General features: G+C 38.8%; 1 protein-coding gene across 1 annotated transcript in view; it reads right to left on the bottom strand.

Moving 5' to 3' along the window:
- Positions 1 to 21,025, bottom strand: part of frmd3 (FERM domain containing 3) — a 69,062-nt gene that overhangs the window by 13,167 nt on the left and 34,870 nt on the right. Inside the window, exons 4-13 of the mRNA XM_033972591.2 lie at positions 20,376 to 20,454; positions 16,226 to 16,323; positions 14,513 to 14,636; positions 13,697 to 13,784; positions 11,848 to 11,936; positions 10,863 to 10,926; positions 7,010 to 7,098; positions 5,625 to 5,699; positions 4,690 to 4,758; positions 3,560 to 3,684 (exon numbers count right to left, since the gene is read on the bottom strand). Of these exons, the coding sequence (XP_033828482.2) occupies positions 3,560 to 3,684; positions 4,690 to 4,758; positions 5,625 to 5,699; positions 7,010 to 7,098; positions 10,863 to 10,926; positions 11,848 to 11,936; positions 13,697 to 13,784; positions 14,513 to 14,636; positions 16,226 to 16,323; positions 20,376 to 20,454 (900 nt within the window). The remainder of the gene's footprint in view (positions 1 to 3,559; positions 3,685 to 4,689; positions 4,759 to 5,624; positions 5,700 to 7,009; positions 7,099 to 10,862; positions 10,927 to 11,847; positions 11,937 to 13,696; positions 13,785 to 14,512; positions 14,637 to 16,225; positions 16,324 to 20,375; positions 20,455 to 21,025) is intronic.

The following is a 21,025-nucleotide window of genomic DNA, read 5'->3' as shown; positions in this document are numbered from 1 at the left end:
ATCCCCCAGACTCAAACACTGTGTACACTGAGAAAACCCTGTTTAAATATATCTTGTAAGCTATTTCCATTTCAAATTTATAGGAAAATTCAGAGTAGGGCTGAGATTTAATTGGCTCTGTGCACAACAGTAGCCGGCTAGTTCCAATCAGAGGGACAGTCGCTGGACCATTTCCAGTGTAATTTCATGTCCATGATCTTTTTGCAGAGTTGCGCTAAAATGAATAAATCGTGACAGAACAGGCAGTGAACAGGGAGCTGTGGGTGGATGTCACTGGCATCATGTTGAACGCTTTGCAAATGAGGAAACTTTACCGGAGGCCTCTTCTCCTTTTGAAAAGGTACATTTTATGTGTCAATGCTAATGCTAACTTCTATTAAAACCATAGACTGTATAAAGAAGAGGGCTAAGTGAGTGTGACGTCACCCATTGCGTTCATCTCCAGTCAAATGAAGCTCATCGAGGCGAGCGGTTTTAGGGGTGAATTTGAAGCTGAGTTCCACATTTGGAATTTCGACCATGTGTATCTTAGTGACCAAAGAGCCAATTTTGAGTATGTGAAGTGATTTGGAGTCAATGGAGCCGGAAACGCGCCCATGATCACTTCCTATTTGAAATGCAGTCCATTTATATATACAGTCTAGGATTAAAACATTCAATTTAACATAACAACACATTTAAATTTCTGGTAAGTGTGACCCAATTATTTTTAGATGTAGATTATTTCAGTCAGTGGTGATATTTAAATATTTATTAGGCTCTAACATTAGCATTAGCATTAACGTCACATAAAATACACACAAAGATGTACCTTTGCAAATGCAGAAAAGTCCTCCTGTGAAGCTTTCCTCACATTTGTAAAGTTTTTGACAAATAGACAGTGACATCCAGCTCCCTTTCCTGTCCACTGCCTGATCTGTCAGGACTTACTAATTTTAGCACAACACTGCAAAAACCTCAGACATTAGATGACAATGGAAATGGTGGCGCAGACTGTCCCTTTGATTGGAACTAGCCGGCTCACGTTGTGCACAGAGCCAGCTGAGATTCAGTTTCAGCGTGTGGTTTGGAGCAGATGAAAAAATTTGGAGGATGAAATGTGGCCTTTTTTGTGTTAAACGTTAAATTAATATTGAAAGGCATTTTTAAAATTGAGGGGAAAAATTTGATTTTTGCCATTTCACCCCAAACCTAATACATTAGCTCATTTATTCTACATATATGTTTATAAACGATTGAGCTGGAATAGGTGACATCATAGTTTAAAATAAAATAAAAAGGTCATGACATTATTCTACATCACATAAGCACTTAACCTTTAGTGAAAACAGCTCAAGTCCAGATTAATATTGTGAAGTGAAGTCATTTGAACCCAGTCTACATCTTCATTATGAGCAGTGCAGTGTGTGAATAACAATAAGACACTGAGGGAAACACTAGGGATGAGAGTAAACCTCCTTTGCTCAAATACTGTGAGGTTCTTACAGGAAAACTGCATTGAAACATTAGACCTCATGTAGTTTTGGTCCATAGGGGGAGCCAGGGTGTGATGATGGATGGGCCCACTTAAGTATGCTTCACTGCTGGATCCTATATCAGCATTATGTTCTATGATATTACAAGGGCATTATACCAATACTTACTATGAATTTAAATCAAGCAAAGGACAAGATGGTAGTTAAATCCTTATTTGACTGATGGTAGCCTCCCTCCCTCTAGGGAGGCTAAGTTACATGTCAGATGTGTGGAGAGGCAACCCCGCTCAAAATAGCAATGCATCTTTCATATTTCAAGGTGTTTTTGAGCAATTACACCTGTGATTGAATAAGTGAAAGACAGATATGCTTAATGCCATACTCTGGAAGATATCTAGGTCCATGGAGACAAGCAGGTGACAGACCCCTCACCAGAAAAGTCATGCAGCAAGTTTTAAATAAAAATTAATTTGTTGACTAGACAACTGCTAAAATAGAAGTTAGTTGCAGCGTTAGATCATGGTAATACTTGGAGGGAGTAATAGAACTAATGGGTTTTTCTCTGAGGTTCAGTAATTATTAATTCATGACACACTTTGAGCATTTTTCAAGTGTAAACTCAGCAGTTTGTCACAATAAAACAACATGGGAAACATCGACCACCTAAAAGCGTTATGTATTATGTATATACAGGGGTCCGCAGCACGTTTTCTTGTGTGTCAATATCAGCCATTTTGGAGATAATATGGCTTATCTGGTCCTTTTAAAATACTAAACCTTTGAACACCTCTGCATTGGTGTTTGTTTTTGAAGAAAAAAAATCAAAAATAATATGACAGGGGACTTGTAGACTGTAGACTACCTCAAAATGAAGTGTTAACCTAGAGTGAGAGAAGTTTGATTTTGTTCTAAAATAAGTGACCAATTAATTCAAGGGCGTTCCCAGGCCAGTCAAGAGACATAGTCCCTCCAGTGTATTCTTGGTCTTCATTGGACACTGACATACATCTCAGCTTTTAGTGTAATAAGCCTCAACATTGAAAATAAAACAAAAAGTATGCCCATGTATTTCACTGGTCCATTGACTCTTAATGGGAACAATATTAAACAGGACAAAAACATATCTAGAGTTCTCGCCTCAAGCCTTGTCCATGCTTACAAAACATAAACAACTATAATGAGGACTTCATTAACAGGGCCGAGGACATTGAAATCTGCATTAGTAACTGCATCGTGTGTAAGCAAAAACTGTTTCATTTCCTCTTTTTCTGCTTATGGATTGAGAAATTTCACAGTCGTGTTACACTACATAAAGTCCATATTAAATCTATGGTCCATTTTAAGGTTCAGTGGAGCAGAAACCAGCCACACAGAGCTATGCTAGCAGATACATTCTCTAGGCTGTGTTCAAGTGATGAGAAGCAAATGGGAAAAAGCAAAACTACAAAGGCCAAAATAAAATGTAAGCAAAAGGAAAAGTGGAAATTTTAAATGTGTCATGGTTATGTTTTGTCCTTAAAGGTGCTTATAGTCTCTTTGGAGGTTGTTGTTGTTACTGCTGTTACTTTGCTATCGAGCATTCATTCAATTACAGGTGTTTTCATAGCTTAAAAAAAACAAAAAAACAGGCGTTCTTTTGGTGAGAGCCTCTCTGCAGATCTCGCCTATAACTTGGCCTTGTGACATTACTTGCTTGTTTCCATAGAGATAGATGAGTTTAATGCCATACTGTATGTATTGTATTGTACTGTAATTGTATGTAAGAAACATAACATCTTATATCTCTTTGACAAATTTACTTTCCATTTTCTAAGGATGACAAAGGCCCACCGACACCTGGTCTGAATCGTCTAGGTGACGTCAAAGCTCGGTTGGCCCAAAACTTCCTGTGTCTTAACGAAGAAAAATCTAAAATTGTGCTGTTTGGGCCCATGGAGTCCAAGTCCTCTACTACTGCTTAAACCTAAACTTTCAGTCACTTCTTATGTCACTCACAGTGGGAGGAGAAACCAACACATTTACTCAAGTGAGAAAACGGTTACTTCAAAACAGAATTACTAAAGCGTAATTGTACTTGTACTCACTGGTGTCTGGAGCGGCCTCCTCGTATTCGCTCGGTGAGGGCAGAGCTGGCACCAGAGGCTCCATGTTCATTATGAGGTTTTTATGGCTCAGAGAGTTGAAGCTTCGGCTCTGTCCAAAATGAGCTCTGAAATACAACACGAAATGGGATGGTCAAATATATGATTTTTTTGGTTTCGTAACAATAATAACAAAATGTAAATAAAATAAATTATTGCAACATTGTGTAAACATTCAGATATTTTTGGCAGAATTGCTCTTCTATTTCTAATTTTACTCATTAGTCTCGCTAGGAGTTCTTATAAAAACAAACATGGCAGCCATATGTACAAATCAACATTTCAGCTTTTATTTATTTGCAAATGAAAACCAATATCACATTGCAAAAAATGTAATTCTTGATGAGTAAAAACTAATTGAATTCAGAATAGTTATCTTAAGGTCAGTAGTTTTGACGGGGTAAGATATTTCTTAGTGGATATAAAATATTTTGCTTGTTTCAAAATGTTTCTGACTGGTTTCAGTACATTATTTTTAAGCCAAATTATTAGCCAGTGAGGTACATTTATTTTCTCACTTTAATTTAAAATGTCTTGAAACCTCTCAGAAACCAGTGAAATATTGTACATCACATAAACAATTAAATATATTTTGGTCAAAACTACTAAAATTGAAATAAAAATTTTGATTCAAGTGATTTAAAAAAGGGGGTATTATACTTAACACATAACATAATTAGATCACCATGTTACCTTTTATTGTTTTGAAAATGCTATATTCACCAAAAATAATGTATTAATGTTTGCTCCCCAAGCTAAGTCACTCCCTCTTTACAGCGCTATCACAACACAATCACCGTGCATCTTGCTAATGAAACTACTGCACATAACAGTCAATCAGTCAAGTTGTGTACATTTTCGTATTATGATTTTGTATATTTACAGAGAATTCAAAGGGGGGTTCAAATAGGGCTCAGGAGAGTTAAAATACTCAAACAAACATGGACGGCCACTTGAGTCATGTTTTTGATGAGGGAATCTTTCTTAAAAAAATACATTTTGCACAATACTCCCTCTTTAAGCAAGGTTTGAGATGTAATTTTTTGCAGTGCATGTGTTCTCTTGCTCTTTACCTGTAGACCTCGGGTGGGTCTCTTTGAATCTTTGAGCTGGCCTCTATCACCTCCTTGGCTACTCTTCCACTAGAAAAACAGAACACAATAAAATCAACATTGTCAGTATATTAGTCATCTCCTGAAAAAAAACAACAGGGAAATGTATAGAGACAGTAATTACATGGAGACAAATGTGTTTCTCATCAGATTACACAGTGCAGTGGTGGAGCCTTGAGCAGCCCGTTTCCGGGAGCAGATCAGACCCTCCATTAGTGAGACTGAAAATAGCTACATGACTCCAACAGTTTGTTATTAAACTAGCGTTAACTAAATACCAAGGACACAGGTGTTCAGGCAGTAGTGATGGGTGGACAAGAGGCAACAATTAAAGGTCGTGTCCTGATTTTTCCCATGCAATTGAGCAAAATGTGTCTTGCCTGAGAACAGATTTATTGTATAACCATCTTAAGGTCAAAATATGTCTGCTTTGTACTGTCTGCATCTAATTATAAAGCATTTTATTGTTAGACCAGGAACCAGGATGTGTGCACTAGCATGGTAGCTGCTGTTAGCTTTACTGTGACGACATCCACACTGCTCTGAAATGAATAATTAGGATACTCTGAGTGTATAAGGTAAGTGAGTGAAAATAACTTTGGACCACTGCAAATGGTTTAAAATGAACTAGTTCTGTTTTTCATGTTTAAGATAGTAAAAATCAGATACAGGGCCATTGAAAAAATGTTCCTGTTCTGATATATTGTAATATGGTGAACAAGCCACCAATATTGTGGGCTGCTGGATTGATAAAAAAAATCTGTGTATTTAAAAAGGGTTCATGTCGCGATTTGATCCATTGTACCAGAGTTAAATAGACAATAAACATGAATATAGACCTCTAGCTAACTATTAACTTTCATAATGTTGTTAAACTGTGGTTAGCCTTTTCGTACCTGTATCTGAAGCGGCTCCCTTTAAAGAAGATGTTACTGCTGGAGACTGTCTTGATCTGGCTGGACTTTGCACATCTGAAACAAAAAGACAAAACATCACACCACAAAATTCACATATTTATTACAATACGGGCTGAATGATTTTGGAGAAAACTGCGATTTTTATAATTAGTAATGCAGTTGGATTTGTGATTTGAACTTCAAAACCGTCAACACTGGAGGAAAGACACAAATATGAACTGCTCAAATGAATATAGGAATCCCATCCATGTTCATAGAGGTCTAAACTACAGGGTTAGCAGCTTTTGCATAGTATACAGGATATTGTTATTGCTTAAACTGAGATGTACTAGCTAAACCATAAAATCAATTATCTGGATTCAAGTCATTTAAAGGTAGAGTATGTAAACATCATTTGCATCGGGGTTAGCATGTATGGAAATGTGTATCCGTGTTTGTTCTGTCATGCTGCTCTTTAGCATTTGATTTGATTAGCGCTACAGAGGGTGTGACCGGAGATAATGTAGTCTCTCTCACGTTTTAGTAATGCAGTAAAAGTGAATCATTTGATTAGTGTTGTCCCTAACCCCTAATCCTACCTCGATTTTGATACTAAGGAACAGACTCGATACCCCATACCGATACCACAATGATACATTTTTTTCCCCTTTCTTTAGACAATATAATACGATTTTCAACATTACAACATTCATAGTACTTTCTTTTATATTACCGTGTGGCCTTATATCTGTGTAATTCCTCTGTCATCCTGTAGGTTCCATAGTGGTCCAGGGGCATATACAAGTCTTATTCTTGCTCTGATACTGTGATAATTCTAAAGCTCTTCTACACGAAAGGTTCATTTCTGTCCTGTGAATGTGAGTGAATGTTTTAGTATTGATACTTCAAATGAGCAGTTTCGATTAGTATCAGATTTTCTTTACTTTTGACAACCCTAAATTAGACTAGTTACTGACCTTGTGGTTCCTACTGAGCCCCAGCCACTCAAAAAAAATGTGTAAATTTCGTAGACAGTGTTGACAGGAAGTTATGACTTTCAAATAGCCTTGAAGCGATCAGCTGTGTCTCCTCTGAGTGTAGTTATTTAAGAACACTGCTAAAGGCAACTGTCAACACAAAACCTAACAAACAGAAATGAAGATTGGATTTTGGATTCTTAGATTAACCATGCGTTTCAGAGTGATGCTAAAAAATAACAGCATTGCCATAGCATTTAATAATTTTAAAGCAAAATATTGTATAAATCACCTAAATTTCCATATTGTTGGACAAATAAAGGTTGTCTCATTTTGTATGCAGATGCTGTTTGACCCATGTCTCTTCTGTTCCCTGTAAGCTCTTGCGTTTATTTGTACCAGACTCACTTGTAAAAGGCCTGGTTCTCCACCCCACACTTCCACAGATGTTTGCAGGCGGCTGGAGTTGAGGTGTGGAACGTCAGCACTAATTTCTTCTACAAAGACAGAGATAGAAAGAGGAGAATATGAAATGTGATATGCCTGAATAAAACATGATCCTGGTCCAGATTAAATGCCTGATCAAGAGAGGTTGTGCAGAAAGCTCACCCAAGTCCCATTACTGCATGAGAATGAACTCTTGACCCTAAATAAACATACTATGTCACCATTTTCACAACGAGTTATCTTATGTTGTTCTAAAAAAATGTTTAAAGCTCTGGAACTTTTCTGGTGGAGCGACCACCACTTGCTTGTCTCCATGGAGATGTTATTGCTTTGCCTGGAATGTTCCACAGTATGGCATTAAACCTATATCTTTTTTTTTTTTTTTTTTAGAAAAAAGTGTTGAATAAATGCAAGATAGATATGTTTAATGTCATACTACAGAACATTCCAGACAGCAGTCATAGAGACAAGCAGGTGGGGGACTCCTCATCATAAAAGTCTTTAATGGTTTAAAAGGTGACCAAATATATTTTAATTTAATTAAATTCAATTAATTTTATTTAAAATGTCAGTATTAGTTGAAATGCAATCATCTACTTTAAGTGTGATAAATATAAATATCAGGTATAAGGGCATAGGAGGAGGAACAGAGGTCAATAAAATGGGAATGAGTTACAGTAACATGGAAACGCCCATAGACCCGGCTCTATAAATAGTGCCGTATACATACACATACACACAGCCTTTGAATGATGAGGTTCACTCTTTACAGATTTACAGTGTTCATAAAATGCAGTTTACTCCCAGTGCTGAGTCTGCGCTCTGCACAGCCTCTTGTGTTTTATGAGGGATAATCTACATATGATCTAAACACACATGTGCAGCTGTGGCCATGTGTGGTACTAGGATATACTGTGGAGATTACTCTATACTAGAAATAGTCCCACTTTGGATGATCACAAAAAACAAACATGCATCTCTTTGAGTTAAGTGTCTAGGGCAGTGAGTGGTTGTGTCAAAGTTATACAAACTGAGAATTTTATGTATGATTTCATAAACAATACTGTCAAAAGATATGAAGTAAGTGTGTTTAAATCAAATCTTGATTTGTCTGACAACTACTTTGGCATCAACTGGTCAAGGACACAAGTCTACACTTGTTGTGTCGATAGATCTGTCACCACAACAAAAGTGTGATATAATGCTGAAGTAATATATAATTCAACCTTCTACATTGCAGTACAGAAATAAAAGCACGTTCAGTACCAGTACAAAGAAAATGATAAATATTGACCCCAAAATATACATTATTTTTGTCATTTATTAGAAACACTGATTCAATGATTAAAAAAAAAAACAGACAAAGAGTGAGTGCATCAATGGGTCAGGACAGTGATCGACAGATGCTTGACAAGAATGAGGTCAGTAAGATACTTAAAACAGTTGAGATAAGTTTAGTATTGTAAATATTTAGGTAATACTTCTATGCCAAATGCACTTTAAGTATGTGAAAGTGTGTGAGTGAGAGGTGGGGGTTGGAACACTATGGCAGTGAGAGTCTGTGTCAGGCAAATAAAAATCACATAATATCATCCGTTCAAAGTGGGACATCTGGTTTAGTACAAAAGTGACACATGCAGAGCCTTTTCCCAGAGACACTAAAACCATCAGTGACACATGTAAACAGGCAGAAAACACACTTAACAGGTGGGAGGAGGAATGACAGATTTTTAAGTTTATTTTATTTACGTGAAGCTAAATTTACAGAAATCTATATGAACTTGACAAAATAAACAAAACAAAAAATAAAACATCAAAACAACAAAATAAAAATTTAATAATGCATACAGACACATAGTATGTAGTATAATGGGTTGGCTGCAGGGGAAGGCACCAGGTTGGGGGTTCTATTCCTTACAAGTAAAGCTTGTGCTACTCACCTGTGATGACTATGTGTTAAACAAAAGAAAAGACAAAAACAGTAAAAGTGTTTCTTCAGCTGAAAGTCCAGACAGAAGCAAGTGCAAATTATCAGAGGTGGGTAGAGCAGCCAGAAATAGTACACAAGTAAGAGTAACGTTACTTCAAAATAGTATTAGTCAAGTAGAAATACAAACTAGTGGTCCAAAAAATGACTCAGGTAAGAGTGAAAAGTACTTGGAAAACCAATAATCAAGTAAGAGTAACTTAAAGAATAACTGTCAGGATGTAACATCTGATTTATAACTTAAAGTTAGTTTAATTTGAAGGACAAAACATTAAATAATGCACAAAATCTGGTGTTTTCAAAGAAGAGATACAAAAATGAGACAAATGATATCTGTAAAAAAAAAAGACAAACGCTCAAATCATTTCATACTCTCGACATGAAGCGTTTGTCACTTGTAGATTTACTCACAGTGGGAAGAGGAGCTAAAACCTTTACTCAAGCAAGAGTACCGTTACTTAAAACCTATGCTGCTAGAAAAGTACTCTAAAAAGCACAATTCCTTTAAAAAATTACTCAAATAAATTTAACTGAGTACTACCCACCTCTGCAAATTAAAATATGAAGCTAGACTCAAATAAAAGTGGGCGTGAATGTTTTGAAGAAGAATGACATTTTAATTATGTCTGACATGGCAACAAGGGAATTACTGTGACTTGAACATGATGCGACGGGCCTTGATCATGGATTTAGCTCTAAATATAACACAAGTGAAGTGACAAAGTGTGTTTCATAAATGTAACTCATTGATATACATTTATGGATTTTAATTGTGATACATTCTACTGAAGTGAGCAGATATAAAACAGCACAGACTATGGGTGACGCTGCTTGCTACTAAACTACTACTACAACTACAACTAATAGCATTGTAGCTACTGTTATGTGCCCGTTTGAGCTTTATTTGTGCAAACTAGGTAAATGCACAGTTTTGTGTTCAAAAACAGTCAAAAACTGTGTGTGCGCAGTGTGTACTGCAATTTCAAGTACTATGTGACATCAGACACACTGCCTTGGTTACAGACAGGTGTTTCTGAGCAAACACCTGGATGCAGAGGCGGAGTTTGGATACCTGTCAGACCAATCACACTGTTCTTATCCCTCCAGACCCCGTCCCTCCTCCCACCTCACTCTCTTGTTTAGTCCACCAGGTACTGCCCAAGTTAGCAGCGATTGTGTGGGTGTCACTTAAGTAATCCTGAAGGATCAGAAATCAGATAATAATTTAGATTTTAGTGTGCCTGTTTTGGTTGTTCGTAGATATATTTCTTACTACTGTAATGATCTGATATTTTGTGTTTAGTTAAGAGTTGATACCTTTAGTTGTTCTTGTGACTATTTATATGTTGTTGTCATTGTAACTGCTTTTGTATGTGACACTTGGTTGCTATGCCAACATGTTGATGTGAAGGTTGTATTGGTCAGTTAATGGTGTGTTTTGGAGACTGGCTCTAGTGAGTTGGGCCTGCTGTTGTTTTACTCTTGTTTTGGCATGGGTTACGGCCTACAGTAGCCCTTGTGTTTAGAAAATAAACAACCAGAATAAATTTGGCACATTTTCTTACACCAGAAGGCTACAAGTCTTTTTGTTTTTTTCCCAAGCAGGTAAAAACACACTGAGGTATGTATATGCATGTAAAAATCAATCATTACATTGTATGATTAAAACACTACACTGAGTTATTTTAATCAGAATGAGTGAGGACAGGCAATACTGCCTTATCTGTAACTGCAGCAGGTTAGACGTAAGATGAGAGGTGGTCCTACAAGTGGCTCCATAAATTAACATCAGGAGCTATGATGCTGAAGGCTGGTCCTGTCTCTTACCTCTTTCTGAATCCCGATGACGTAGAAGGTCTTTCCCTCAAACTTGAGCTTGCTGACGTCAGCCCTGAGGAGAACAGTTTCTGTGTTCAGACTGGAATATATTTAGACCACAACTGACGACAAAGAGCAGATAAGGGAATTTCTGTGAACAGTGTCCGGAGGAATTAGAGCTGAAATGTTAGCTAGAGGCCTTTTTTATATAACAGGTAGTTTCAAATTGGGGTAAGAAACATGACATAGAATTTAATAGGAAATATATATGAAATTGAATAGCAATGGATCATATGTTTGCACTTGTGTCTTTAATAATGATCAAATAAATAAATCTGGGGAGAGAGTAGCTTGGTTGGTGGAGTGTTTATCCACTGATCCAAAGGTTGACAGTTTGAATCCTGCTCTCGACATAAAACCATCATTAGTTGAGAGGTCAGAGCCACAGGCCTACAGGTTGGCAGTGCAATTTCAGTGTCCCCCAGTGTCTGCGTGCACTGGTGTGTATGAATGTGAATGTGTGTATGGGTGAGTGGTTCCTTGATGTAAAGTGTTCTAAGTGCCTTGAAAGTGGAAAAGCGCTATATAAAAACATCACCAGTTATTTCCCAAAAATCTGACCCTTTGACCAAAAGTGGTAAAGTAGCCAAAATGTGTAAGTAAGAGTACCATTACTTAAAAATAATATTACTCAAGCAGAAGTACAAAGTAGTGATCCAAGAAATGAATAAGTATAAAAAAGTATTTGGAGAAACTACCCAAGTAAGAGTAACTATAATTATAATTTGAAGTTAATGTAATGGGGAAAACAAAACATCAAATGATGCACAAAATCTGGTATTTTCAAAATATAAACCCAGAAATTAGAAAAACAAAATCATATCTGAAGGACCAGTGCAAGAAACACAAATTATTTCATACTATCAACATAAATCTTTTGTCACTTATCGACTTATTCACAGTGGAATTAGGAACTAAAAATGTTGGTGTATACCATTTGAGCAGGTGGATCCTCTTGTTTCCCTGGAACACCACAAATCCAGTGGCTGTGAATCCCAGAAACGCCGTGGACCCTGTAAAATCCTGCAGACACATATATACAAGTGTAGTACAAGTGTAGTACAAGTACAAATAAGACATACTTTCTGTTATAACTATCACGTCACAGCTCCGAAATCTCGTAAGGTTCCTGTGATTCCCCAGTTTTACTCTGTTTAACTTAAAAGGCACACTAAGTCTACAAATGACTTATAACATTTTACTGTTTTTGGCAAATGTAAAGAAAAACTTAGACTGCACTGCATACATAAATGGACATAGCTAACCTGCTAGCCGCCACAACCAAATAGGAAGTGAGCTTAGGCACGCTCCCGTCCCTATTGGCTCCAATTCACTTTCTACTGAAAGCCTGTTCTCTGCCCCTCTGTCCGTAACTTCTGCTGTCAGGCTTGTCATTTTGGTCTTAAAATGTTCGTATTAACCCGCTCTACATGATCCTGGTATTTTCATTTCGCTATTGTGTCTGTAAATCAAGATAAATCAAGTGCCTTCTTTCCCCAAGATCACTCCTGCTAGCGTTAAACATTAACGTTAAATGCTTAAAACATATGAATCTTGATCTGAGTTTATATTAGTCCAGTTTCAGCATGTGAACTATTTTGGCTGCCCTTTTCTTTCCTCTTGTTAATCCACTTTGTATGTTTTGATTTGATTACAAGTTGTCCCTGCATGATGAGGTCTGGACCGACGCCACAGGACAAATCTACAGAATAATTCTTTATTATGAATATTGTAAATTCAAATATATAACTGACTAAAAAATATAACTGTAGGCATTAGCCATTTTTACCAGGTAATTACTAAGTTTGATAGACTGAACAAACCTGGATTGGATACCATTTTAAGTGCATGACCTGTCTCGAGTTTCCTTTCACATTAACACAAGAGCAGCTGCAGTAATTCAAGAGGATTATACAAAACTACGTGGGTCTTTAGTGGTTTGTTCATGTTACATCACAACATCCTAGAATCCCTATAGTTTAAACTGAGCAGGACAGGTCAGAACTGTTGACCTGGTTCAAGGTTAATATCTCTTACCTGGCAAACCAGAACCACACGCTTTAACAAAGCTTAACAATTTACATTTTACATTTCGGGGTGTGATTTACCAGCAGACTAACCAATCAGACAGTGGTATTCTATATCTATCTATTTGTGTCAAAAAAAACATGACAGCTTACTGTAGAAGGCACTGACTGCTCAGGCAGTAATATCTCTAAGCCTATCCACATGAAACAAAAACTGACACAAAGTTCAATGTTTTCTCTGTCTGTATAAATGAACGTCAAATTATGTTTTCACAAAAGCTTCAGAAAGTGTCATTATTCAATAGCGATGTCCTGATGCAGTTTTTTGTTTCCCAATCCAAAACAGATCCAATCCATCCAATCATCCTGATACCAATCTTCTAAATTTTAAATCAGTTACACAATTTAGTATTCCATGGTGAATTTAGCCTGCAGTGTTGTATTGGCCTGATCCGAACACAAGCTGATACTCTAAAATGCTTAGATCAGCAGGCCAGTAACAGATTGGGACATAATATTCAACCCCAAAGACGTGATAGTTGTCAGTTGAAAGGACTTAAGCCATAAGAGTAATATGACAAGTTTGTGGAGCCAGCCAAATATGACAAATATTTGTGGACTTTTGGATATTTCTTTCAAAGACAGTGAATCTCCCATAGAGTTACATAGACCCCTGTCCTCCATCTGAAATCATGGCTATTAAAGTGGCTAATTTTCCTGTTATATATTCTCTATTGTTCCTCTGTCAGTTGTTACCTTGCAGGGATGAGGGTCCACTCCGTAGGTCTCCAGGCTCTGGGCTCTCTGCACCATGTTCAGTTCTGCGAGTGCTGCACACTGCCCCCTGCAGAGAAACATGGGATTTATTTGATGATACAAGTTCTAAACACATTTAGTAACATAGTCATTTCCTCAAATGGTGAACCAACTGTCAATATAGCAATTACATATTATTTAGCACTTAATGACATCCACTTGTCACAAAACCCTACCTGAGGACTAGTGGAGAGTGCAAACAAGAAAACTGTATAATGTGTATTTTGATCAGTGTCATTTGCTGTAGTGCTCTTTACATTTCAATTTTGTCATGTTTGGTTTTCTGTTCTCATCAGTTTAAGTGCTGCTTCAGAAGAGTGATGGTCTGCGTGTCACCACAAACACTCACACTCTTGAAACAAAGCACATTCATCATGCGTCGCAATACACTGCAAGGTTAAAGGTCCACTAGTTAACTTTTGTGACGCTAGGTTGACATGTGTAACACATTTATCAGTCTGGAATAGCTCTCGGTAAAAGGCAAAATGTACTGACAAATATAATGCACTTTTCTCTGACAAAAATAATGAACCGTTTCTATGAAATCCACTTGTCAGTCACACCCATAGTAATTCATTGAGACAGTATACGTACCAGACTACATGTCTTTGTAAAGTAAAAATGTGTGGTCTTGACTTGGCCTGGCCAAGGAAATCAGACAACTCCACACAGAAAAGCCCCATCCGTTTATAGTGTAGATAATATTACTGATAGTCTTTGTATTTCTTACTTTGGTGGGGTGTCTATGATCTTTACCTGAGTTCAGTCTTGTGGATGTCCATGATCTTACGCTCCAGCTTCAGTGACTGTTTGGGGAAAAGTCTGAAGTCTCTGATGTAATCTGAAGGATGCTCCTCCGGGTCATAATCCCCCAGCTCCGCTACAAGAGAATGGAGAGGACAGTTAATACTCAGAGGAAGAATACTACTGCATACAAGGTCATGAAAGAAGGTAGACATTTACATCTTTCATGTGAGGCTGCTTGACTATGGATGAAATATAAACATATAAGTAATGATTAATTGAAACTATGATTTTTGTACAGTTAAAAATTCACATGTAGAGAAATAACACATGTATTAATTATCCTTAAAGCTGCACTTTTTCACTTATTGTGTTATTGTTGCCTTCATTGTCTGGATTGTTCTACATATGTCATTCAACTCTTTCACCATGGAGACAAGCAGGTGACACCACTGGACTACGATAAATGTCAGATCTGTAGAAATGTGACTGAGCTGATTTTTGCCTGCACTGTAAAGCAAACAAAAACTAGCATGATAACAGTGCACTAGCATTACTTCCTGGTTCTAGGATAAAACTCTTTATAATTCGATGCAGAGTGCACACAGTGGTCTCATTTTGATCCAAGGAACTGCTTTTACCATATATCTGTAGTTAAATACATGAGGAATATCAGGTACAGATGCTTTAAATAATGTTTTGTGATGCAAGTTTTAAAAGTTTGAAAATGCAATAGTTTTTGTATACTGATTTTGAAACTGACTGGAGGAGTACTTGAACAGCCCGACCTTCATGCGTTTTGTAGGATTCTATAGCATAAAAAACATGACATACATTTAAAACAATATAACTTAATCTCGATATTTCATGACAATTATGACAAAGTTGACCTCCAAACTTGCCTGGAGTTTAATTACACCATAATCTCTATCAGTATAATTAGCTGTGTGACAAAGTGGGACCTGCCCTCGTTAACAGAGCAGCCAATGAGACGCTGATATACAGGATTATTCAGCCAATCATGCACTGGTCTCTGGGGACGAGAGCCAATCAGAGACTCAGCTGGCTTCCATAGTTAATCCCTATCAAAATTGAGTGGCTCCATATTAAACGTTCCCTCTAATTAGGCAGAACTCAGTCTAGTGGTTTTCCCAAGGCTCGTGCTTGGCTCTGTAACACAAGATTATAGCAGCAGTCTGAGGGATAGGAAGAGAAGACTGAGATATCAGAGGGGAGAGGAATAAGGATAATAAAAGGATTTGTACTTGTTTAAATGGAGAGCAGGTCAAGGGGGTATTCATGTTAAAGCACTGGCTAAGATAGAGGTTTTACTGTGCAATATTAATCAAGCAGGTGCCGTGTAACGGCAGTTCTTTTATCTTAAGGATCTTGTATCTTTATACAAGAAAATATATCTATTCTGCTTTATTCAATATTATTAAAAAAATACTGCTGTGAGGCAAGAAGCTAGCCACTGTGCCACCATGCCACCATGCCGCTGTACTTTAGCTACCACATTCAAACCAAATTGACCTCTATCAAGCTCGCAAACCTTTTTTTTTCATTTAATTTTGGAAGAATTAATGTCATTTTTACCTTTGAACATTTGGGCCCCATTTATACTGAAACAGCTGAAACTGCTACTACAATATATAATATTTGCACTGGGACAAATGTTATTATATATGAACACACTTGCCTATGCCCGATGTGTGTAACACTCACCCTGTATTATACAGGCTCCAAGATAGGCAGCATCAGCAAAAGGGCAGAGGAGGCGGCCATGATAGATGTCCCTCTTCAACTGGAGGTACAAAAGATATCTGCAAACACAAACACAGGCACACACAAACACAAACACAGACATTGGGTTTCCATTGGTGCAACTATTTCAACGATATAATTTCTTTCTACAGAAAGAAGTAGTTCAGACCGCTATAAACATGTTCTGAAAGTCATGGGATTTTTGTGTGGAATTCTGACCGTAAGTATCATAGCAACCAAAGGGCCAATCCAGAGCAAGGCTGTTGAAGATAAAGCTCCGTCCCACCTGCACTGCTGGATTAGGAGGGAGCTGGCGCTTTGCAATGCTGTCAATCAAACCTGTTTCTGACACTAGCAGGAGCGACCTCAGGGAGGCATCTAATTTGTCTGTTATGTCTGTATCTTCATTTATGAAAAGAATAGCAAAATAAAAATACCAGCATCATGTAGAGCAGTTTATTGCAAACATTTTAAGACCAAAATGACAAACCTCACAGCAGCAGTTACAGAGAGAGGGGCAACAGCTTTTCAATAGAAAATGAATTGGAGTCAAAGCTCACTTCCTATTTGGAACGCAGCAGCTAGCAGGTTAGCTATGTCTATTTATATATACAGTCTATGGTTATGATATGAAAAATAGGAACAAAATGTTTTTCTTCTTCTCATTCTTGTGTAACCAGCATTTTGTCCAGTGAGATTTACGACTTGTCCCAGCCCTTGTCATAATAGAAAGATGTTGTACAAGGACGTCTGTATAATCCCTGTCGTCCAGGTAGGCTTCATTGCAAAAGAAAATTGAATTCTGTCAACTGGACAAAATGACATAGATTAGATCAAACTTTACTACTGTTTATTGTGACTGGTCGCTCCTTCTGAGTATGGTGTTGCCATAGCGATAAGAGGTCAGGTGACAGGTATGACAGGTACCATACTGTCACAGTGTAGGAGCTGATACTATGAGCTACCAGGACTATTTTGGACAATGTCAAAATGCAACCTTAGATGTTTCAGTGATTCTACTGGAGTTTAAAATATGCATTCTGACCTGAATCTAGATTTTAAAACATAAACTAAGCAATAAACTGCTTTGCCTGGAATGTTCCTCAGTATAGCATTCAACTGATGCACATGCAGGTGCAGCCACATCACCAAGAACTGCCTGTAATTGAATAACTGCGTGATAGGTAAGTTTAATACCATACTGTGGAACATTTCAGGCAAAGCAATAACACCTCCATACAGGCAAGTAAGTGCACCTCCACTAGAAAAGGTTACATAGTGCACCTTGCGTATCCATGGAGATGAGGTGTTGCTGTGGGTTAAACTGGGGACACCTGTTGCCATGGTTACGGATGTGTTTTTCACAGGTTTGTTTGAGAGGAAACAGGAGGTCTGGGTTATTTATGAGGCAGCAGTTGGAAGCATTGTCCTGTATAAGAGCTAAAATAATGTGACCTTTTAAAGCCTTTGTCCTTCTCTGAGGCTCCTGGGACACCCCTCGGGCTTCCCCTTTAAGCAGAGGCTGAACCAAAGCACAAGATCCCACTGCATTTGTGCTCAGACATGGGTAGATTAGATTCAAAGACACGTCCTGCTGATGGATTAGTCGACTAAAACGGGGGCATGGCAAAAGCTCTCAAAACTATTACTCTCAAAACTTGACAGGAGGAAACTTCTATGTTTATAAAGATGTTTGTGTGTCAGGCCTAATGTTAAAAGTCCCATATTATGCTATTTTCTGATCTATGTTATAATGTTATTTTCTCAGCAAAAAGCATACCCAGAGTTGTGTTTGTTTCATTCACACAAGTTTAACACACAAACCTTGCACATTTGAGTTTGAGGAGTTCTTCTCTCAAACTGAAAACACTGTGTTCCACTTTGTGATGTCATGTGGTAATACAGGAAGTGATCCACTGTGTTTTTAAACTCCATACACTTTCACTAGAATCATTTGGATAATTTTAGCAATGGAATGGTCAATCCCGACTGAACAAAAGGTAAAAGGTAGCTGTTAACTTGAAAACTACTGCTTCATGACATCACAAGATGGAACAAAGCATGTTGAGCTTTGGAGATGAAAACACCTTAATAATACAGCATTGCTAAGATGTGTGAATGAAACAAAACACAACTCCACCGATAGTCGAACCTTGGATTCAGGAGGAGCAGTGTGGTTTTCGTCCTGGTCGCGGAACACTGGACCAGCTTTATACTCTCCATCGGGTCCTCCAGGGTTCATGGGAGTTTGCCCAACCAGTCCACATGTGTTTTGTGGATCTGGAGAAGGCATTCGACCGTGTCCCTCGTGGTGTCCTTTGGGGGATGCTCCGGGAGTATGGGGTCCGGGGCCCTTTGCTAAGGGCTGTCCGGTCCCTGTATGACCGGAGCAGGAGCTGTGTTCGCATTGCCGGCAGTAAGTCAGACCTGTTCCCGGTGCATGTTGGACTCCGCCAGGGCTGCCCTTTGTCACCGGTTCTGTTCATTATATTTATGGACAGAATTTCTAGGCGCAGCCAGGGGCCGGAGGGGGTCTGATTCGGGAACCACAGGATTTCATCTCTGTTGTTTGCAGATGATGTTGTCCTGATGGCTTCTTCGAGCCAGGACCTGCAGCAGGCACTGGGGCTTTTTGCAGCCGAGCGTGAAGTGGCTGGGATGAGAATCAGCTCCTCCAAATCCGAGGCCATGGTTCTCAACTGGAAAAAGGTGGTTTGCCCTCTCCGGGTGGGTGATGAGCCTCTGCCCCAAGTGGAGGAGTTCAAGTATCTCGGGGTCTTGTTCACGAGTGAGGGAAGGATGGAGCGTGAGATTGACAGGCGGATCGTGGCAGCGTCTGCAGTGATGCGGTCGCTGTATCGGTCCGTTGTGGTGAAGAAGGAGCTGAGCCGGAAGGCGAAGCTCTCGATTTACCGGTCAATCTACGTTCCTACCCTCACCTATGGTCATGAGCTCTGAGTAATGACCGAAAGGACAAGCGGCTGAAATGGGTTTCCTCTGTAGGGTGGCCAGGCGCACCCTTAGGGATAGGGTGAGGAGCTCGGTCACACAGGAGGAGCTCGGAGTACAGCCGCTGCTCCTACACGTCGAGAAGAACCAGTTGAGGTGGTTCGGGCATCTGCTCAGGATGCCTCCTGGACACCTCCCTAGGGAGGTGTTCTGGGCATGTCCCACCGGGAGGAGACCCCGGGGAAGACCCAGGACACGCTGGAGGGACTATGTCTCTCTGCTGGCCTGGGAACGCCTTGGGGTCCCGCCGGAGGAGCTGTTGGACGTGTCCGGGGTGAGGGAAGTCTGGGAGTCCCTGCTTAGACTGCTGCCCCCGCGACCCGGCCCCGGATAAGCGGAAGAAAATGGATGGATGGATGGATGGACAACTCCAGATGTGTTTTTGACGAGCTAACAACAATATAACGTTGTCTAAAGCGTACAAGGGTCGATATTGTGTAATATATAGGAGCTTTAATGCTAATTTAAATAATGCCACAGACTGGAATTTGTCCACCTACAAATAATCAAGTAGTTTTAATTATATTGTTATGTTAGATTTCATTTTTTAATAAAAGTTAGCATTAGCATTAAGACACAGATTTCTAAATGCAGATGTGTCCTCTGGTTTGTGTAGTGTTTAAAATGTCAGTGACATCCACCCTCAGCTCCCTGTCCACTGTCTGATCTTTAAATATTTATTCATTTTAGCATGACTCTACAAAAACCTCATAGATATTAGATTACAACGGAAATGGCTTTGTAGACCCTCCCTCTGACTGGTAGGAGCCAGCTGCCGTTGTGCCCAGAGCTTAGAGCCCAGAGTCTGGGATTCTTGCATTAGATCACCAGTTCATATTTCATTCTTCTCTCAAATGTTATTGCTCCTGAAGTTGTTCCTACTTTTAAAACATCTATCACAATGGTCACATTTTTTTTTCTATAGCGCTTTTCTACCTTCAAGGCACTCAAAGCGCTTTACAACAAGGAACCACTCACCCATTCACGAACACATTCACACGATCACAATTTTACTTCAAGAACAGTGAAAGGCGACCCACATCACCACCAGCAGTGTCTCTGTCACATCACGTCACACAGACTGGAGTGGGTTCAGCAGTACCTGGTGAGCTCCTCTTTGATTTTCATTGGTTCGTGGGGGTAAAACTTGACCCGGAAGCACATGGTGTAAGGCTGCTGGGCTGCTGCAGAGAGAAAACACAAGACACAACAATTATTTAATAAGAAACAATATGGAAACTAAATCTATTTAAAGGTACAATATGGAGGACTATTTGGAATACAGTAGTGCAATTGCTTTTCCATTTTTTATACTGTTTTTTTTATAGATGGGTGTGTGAGCATCAATGTACTTTCTACATTTTATATACAGATCAGTGAGGTCAGAAACACACAACAGCAAGGTCAAAACTACTACTACATTTATTAAATGTGCTCAGATTTCAACTGAGAACTGAGGTGATGTGGCCTTTGCTGTGGCTGCCCCGAAACTGTAGAAATTTAGCTCTGCACATCAGAACTGCTCCCTTGTAAAGTCTTTAAATCTGCTCTCAAGGCACATTTCTTTGGTTTGACATTTACAACAATTTAAAGGTCCTACACTACACAAAATGGACTCTTGTGAGCTTTAAGCCATGTTATAATGTTGTGGCCTCAACAAAAACAAACCTGGAGTTGTGTTTCATTCACACGTTTGAGTAATCCTGGTTTATTAGTCTGTGTACATCTCCAAAGCTCAAAATGCTCTGTCCC

Source organism: Periophthalmus magnuspinnatus, chromosome 9 (assembly GCF_009829125.3).
Source record: "Periophthalmus magnuspinnatus isolate fPerMag1 chromosome 9, fPerMag1.2.pri, whole genome shotgun sequence".
NCBI classification, from domain to species: Eukaryota; Metazoa; Chordata; class Actinopteri; order Gobiiformes; family Gobiidae; genus Periophthalmus; species Periophthalmus magnuspinnatus.
The sequence above is the reverse complement of the archived record's forward strand: the minus strand, read 5'-3'. Positions and strand labels throughout refer to the sequence as shown.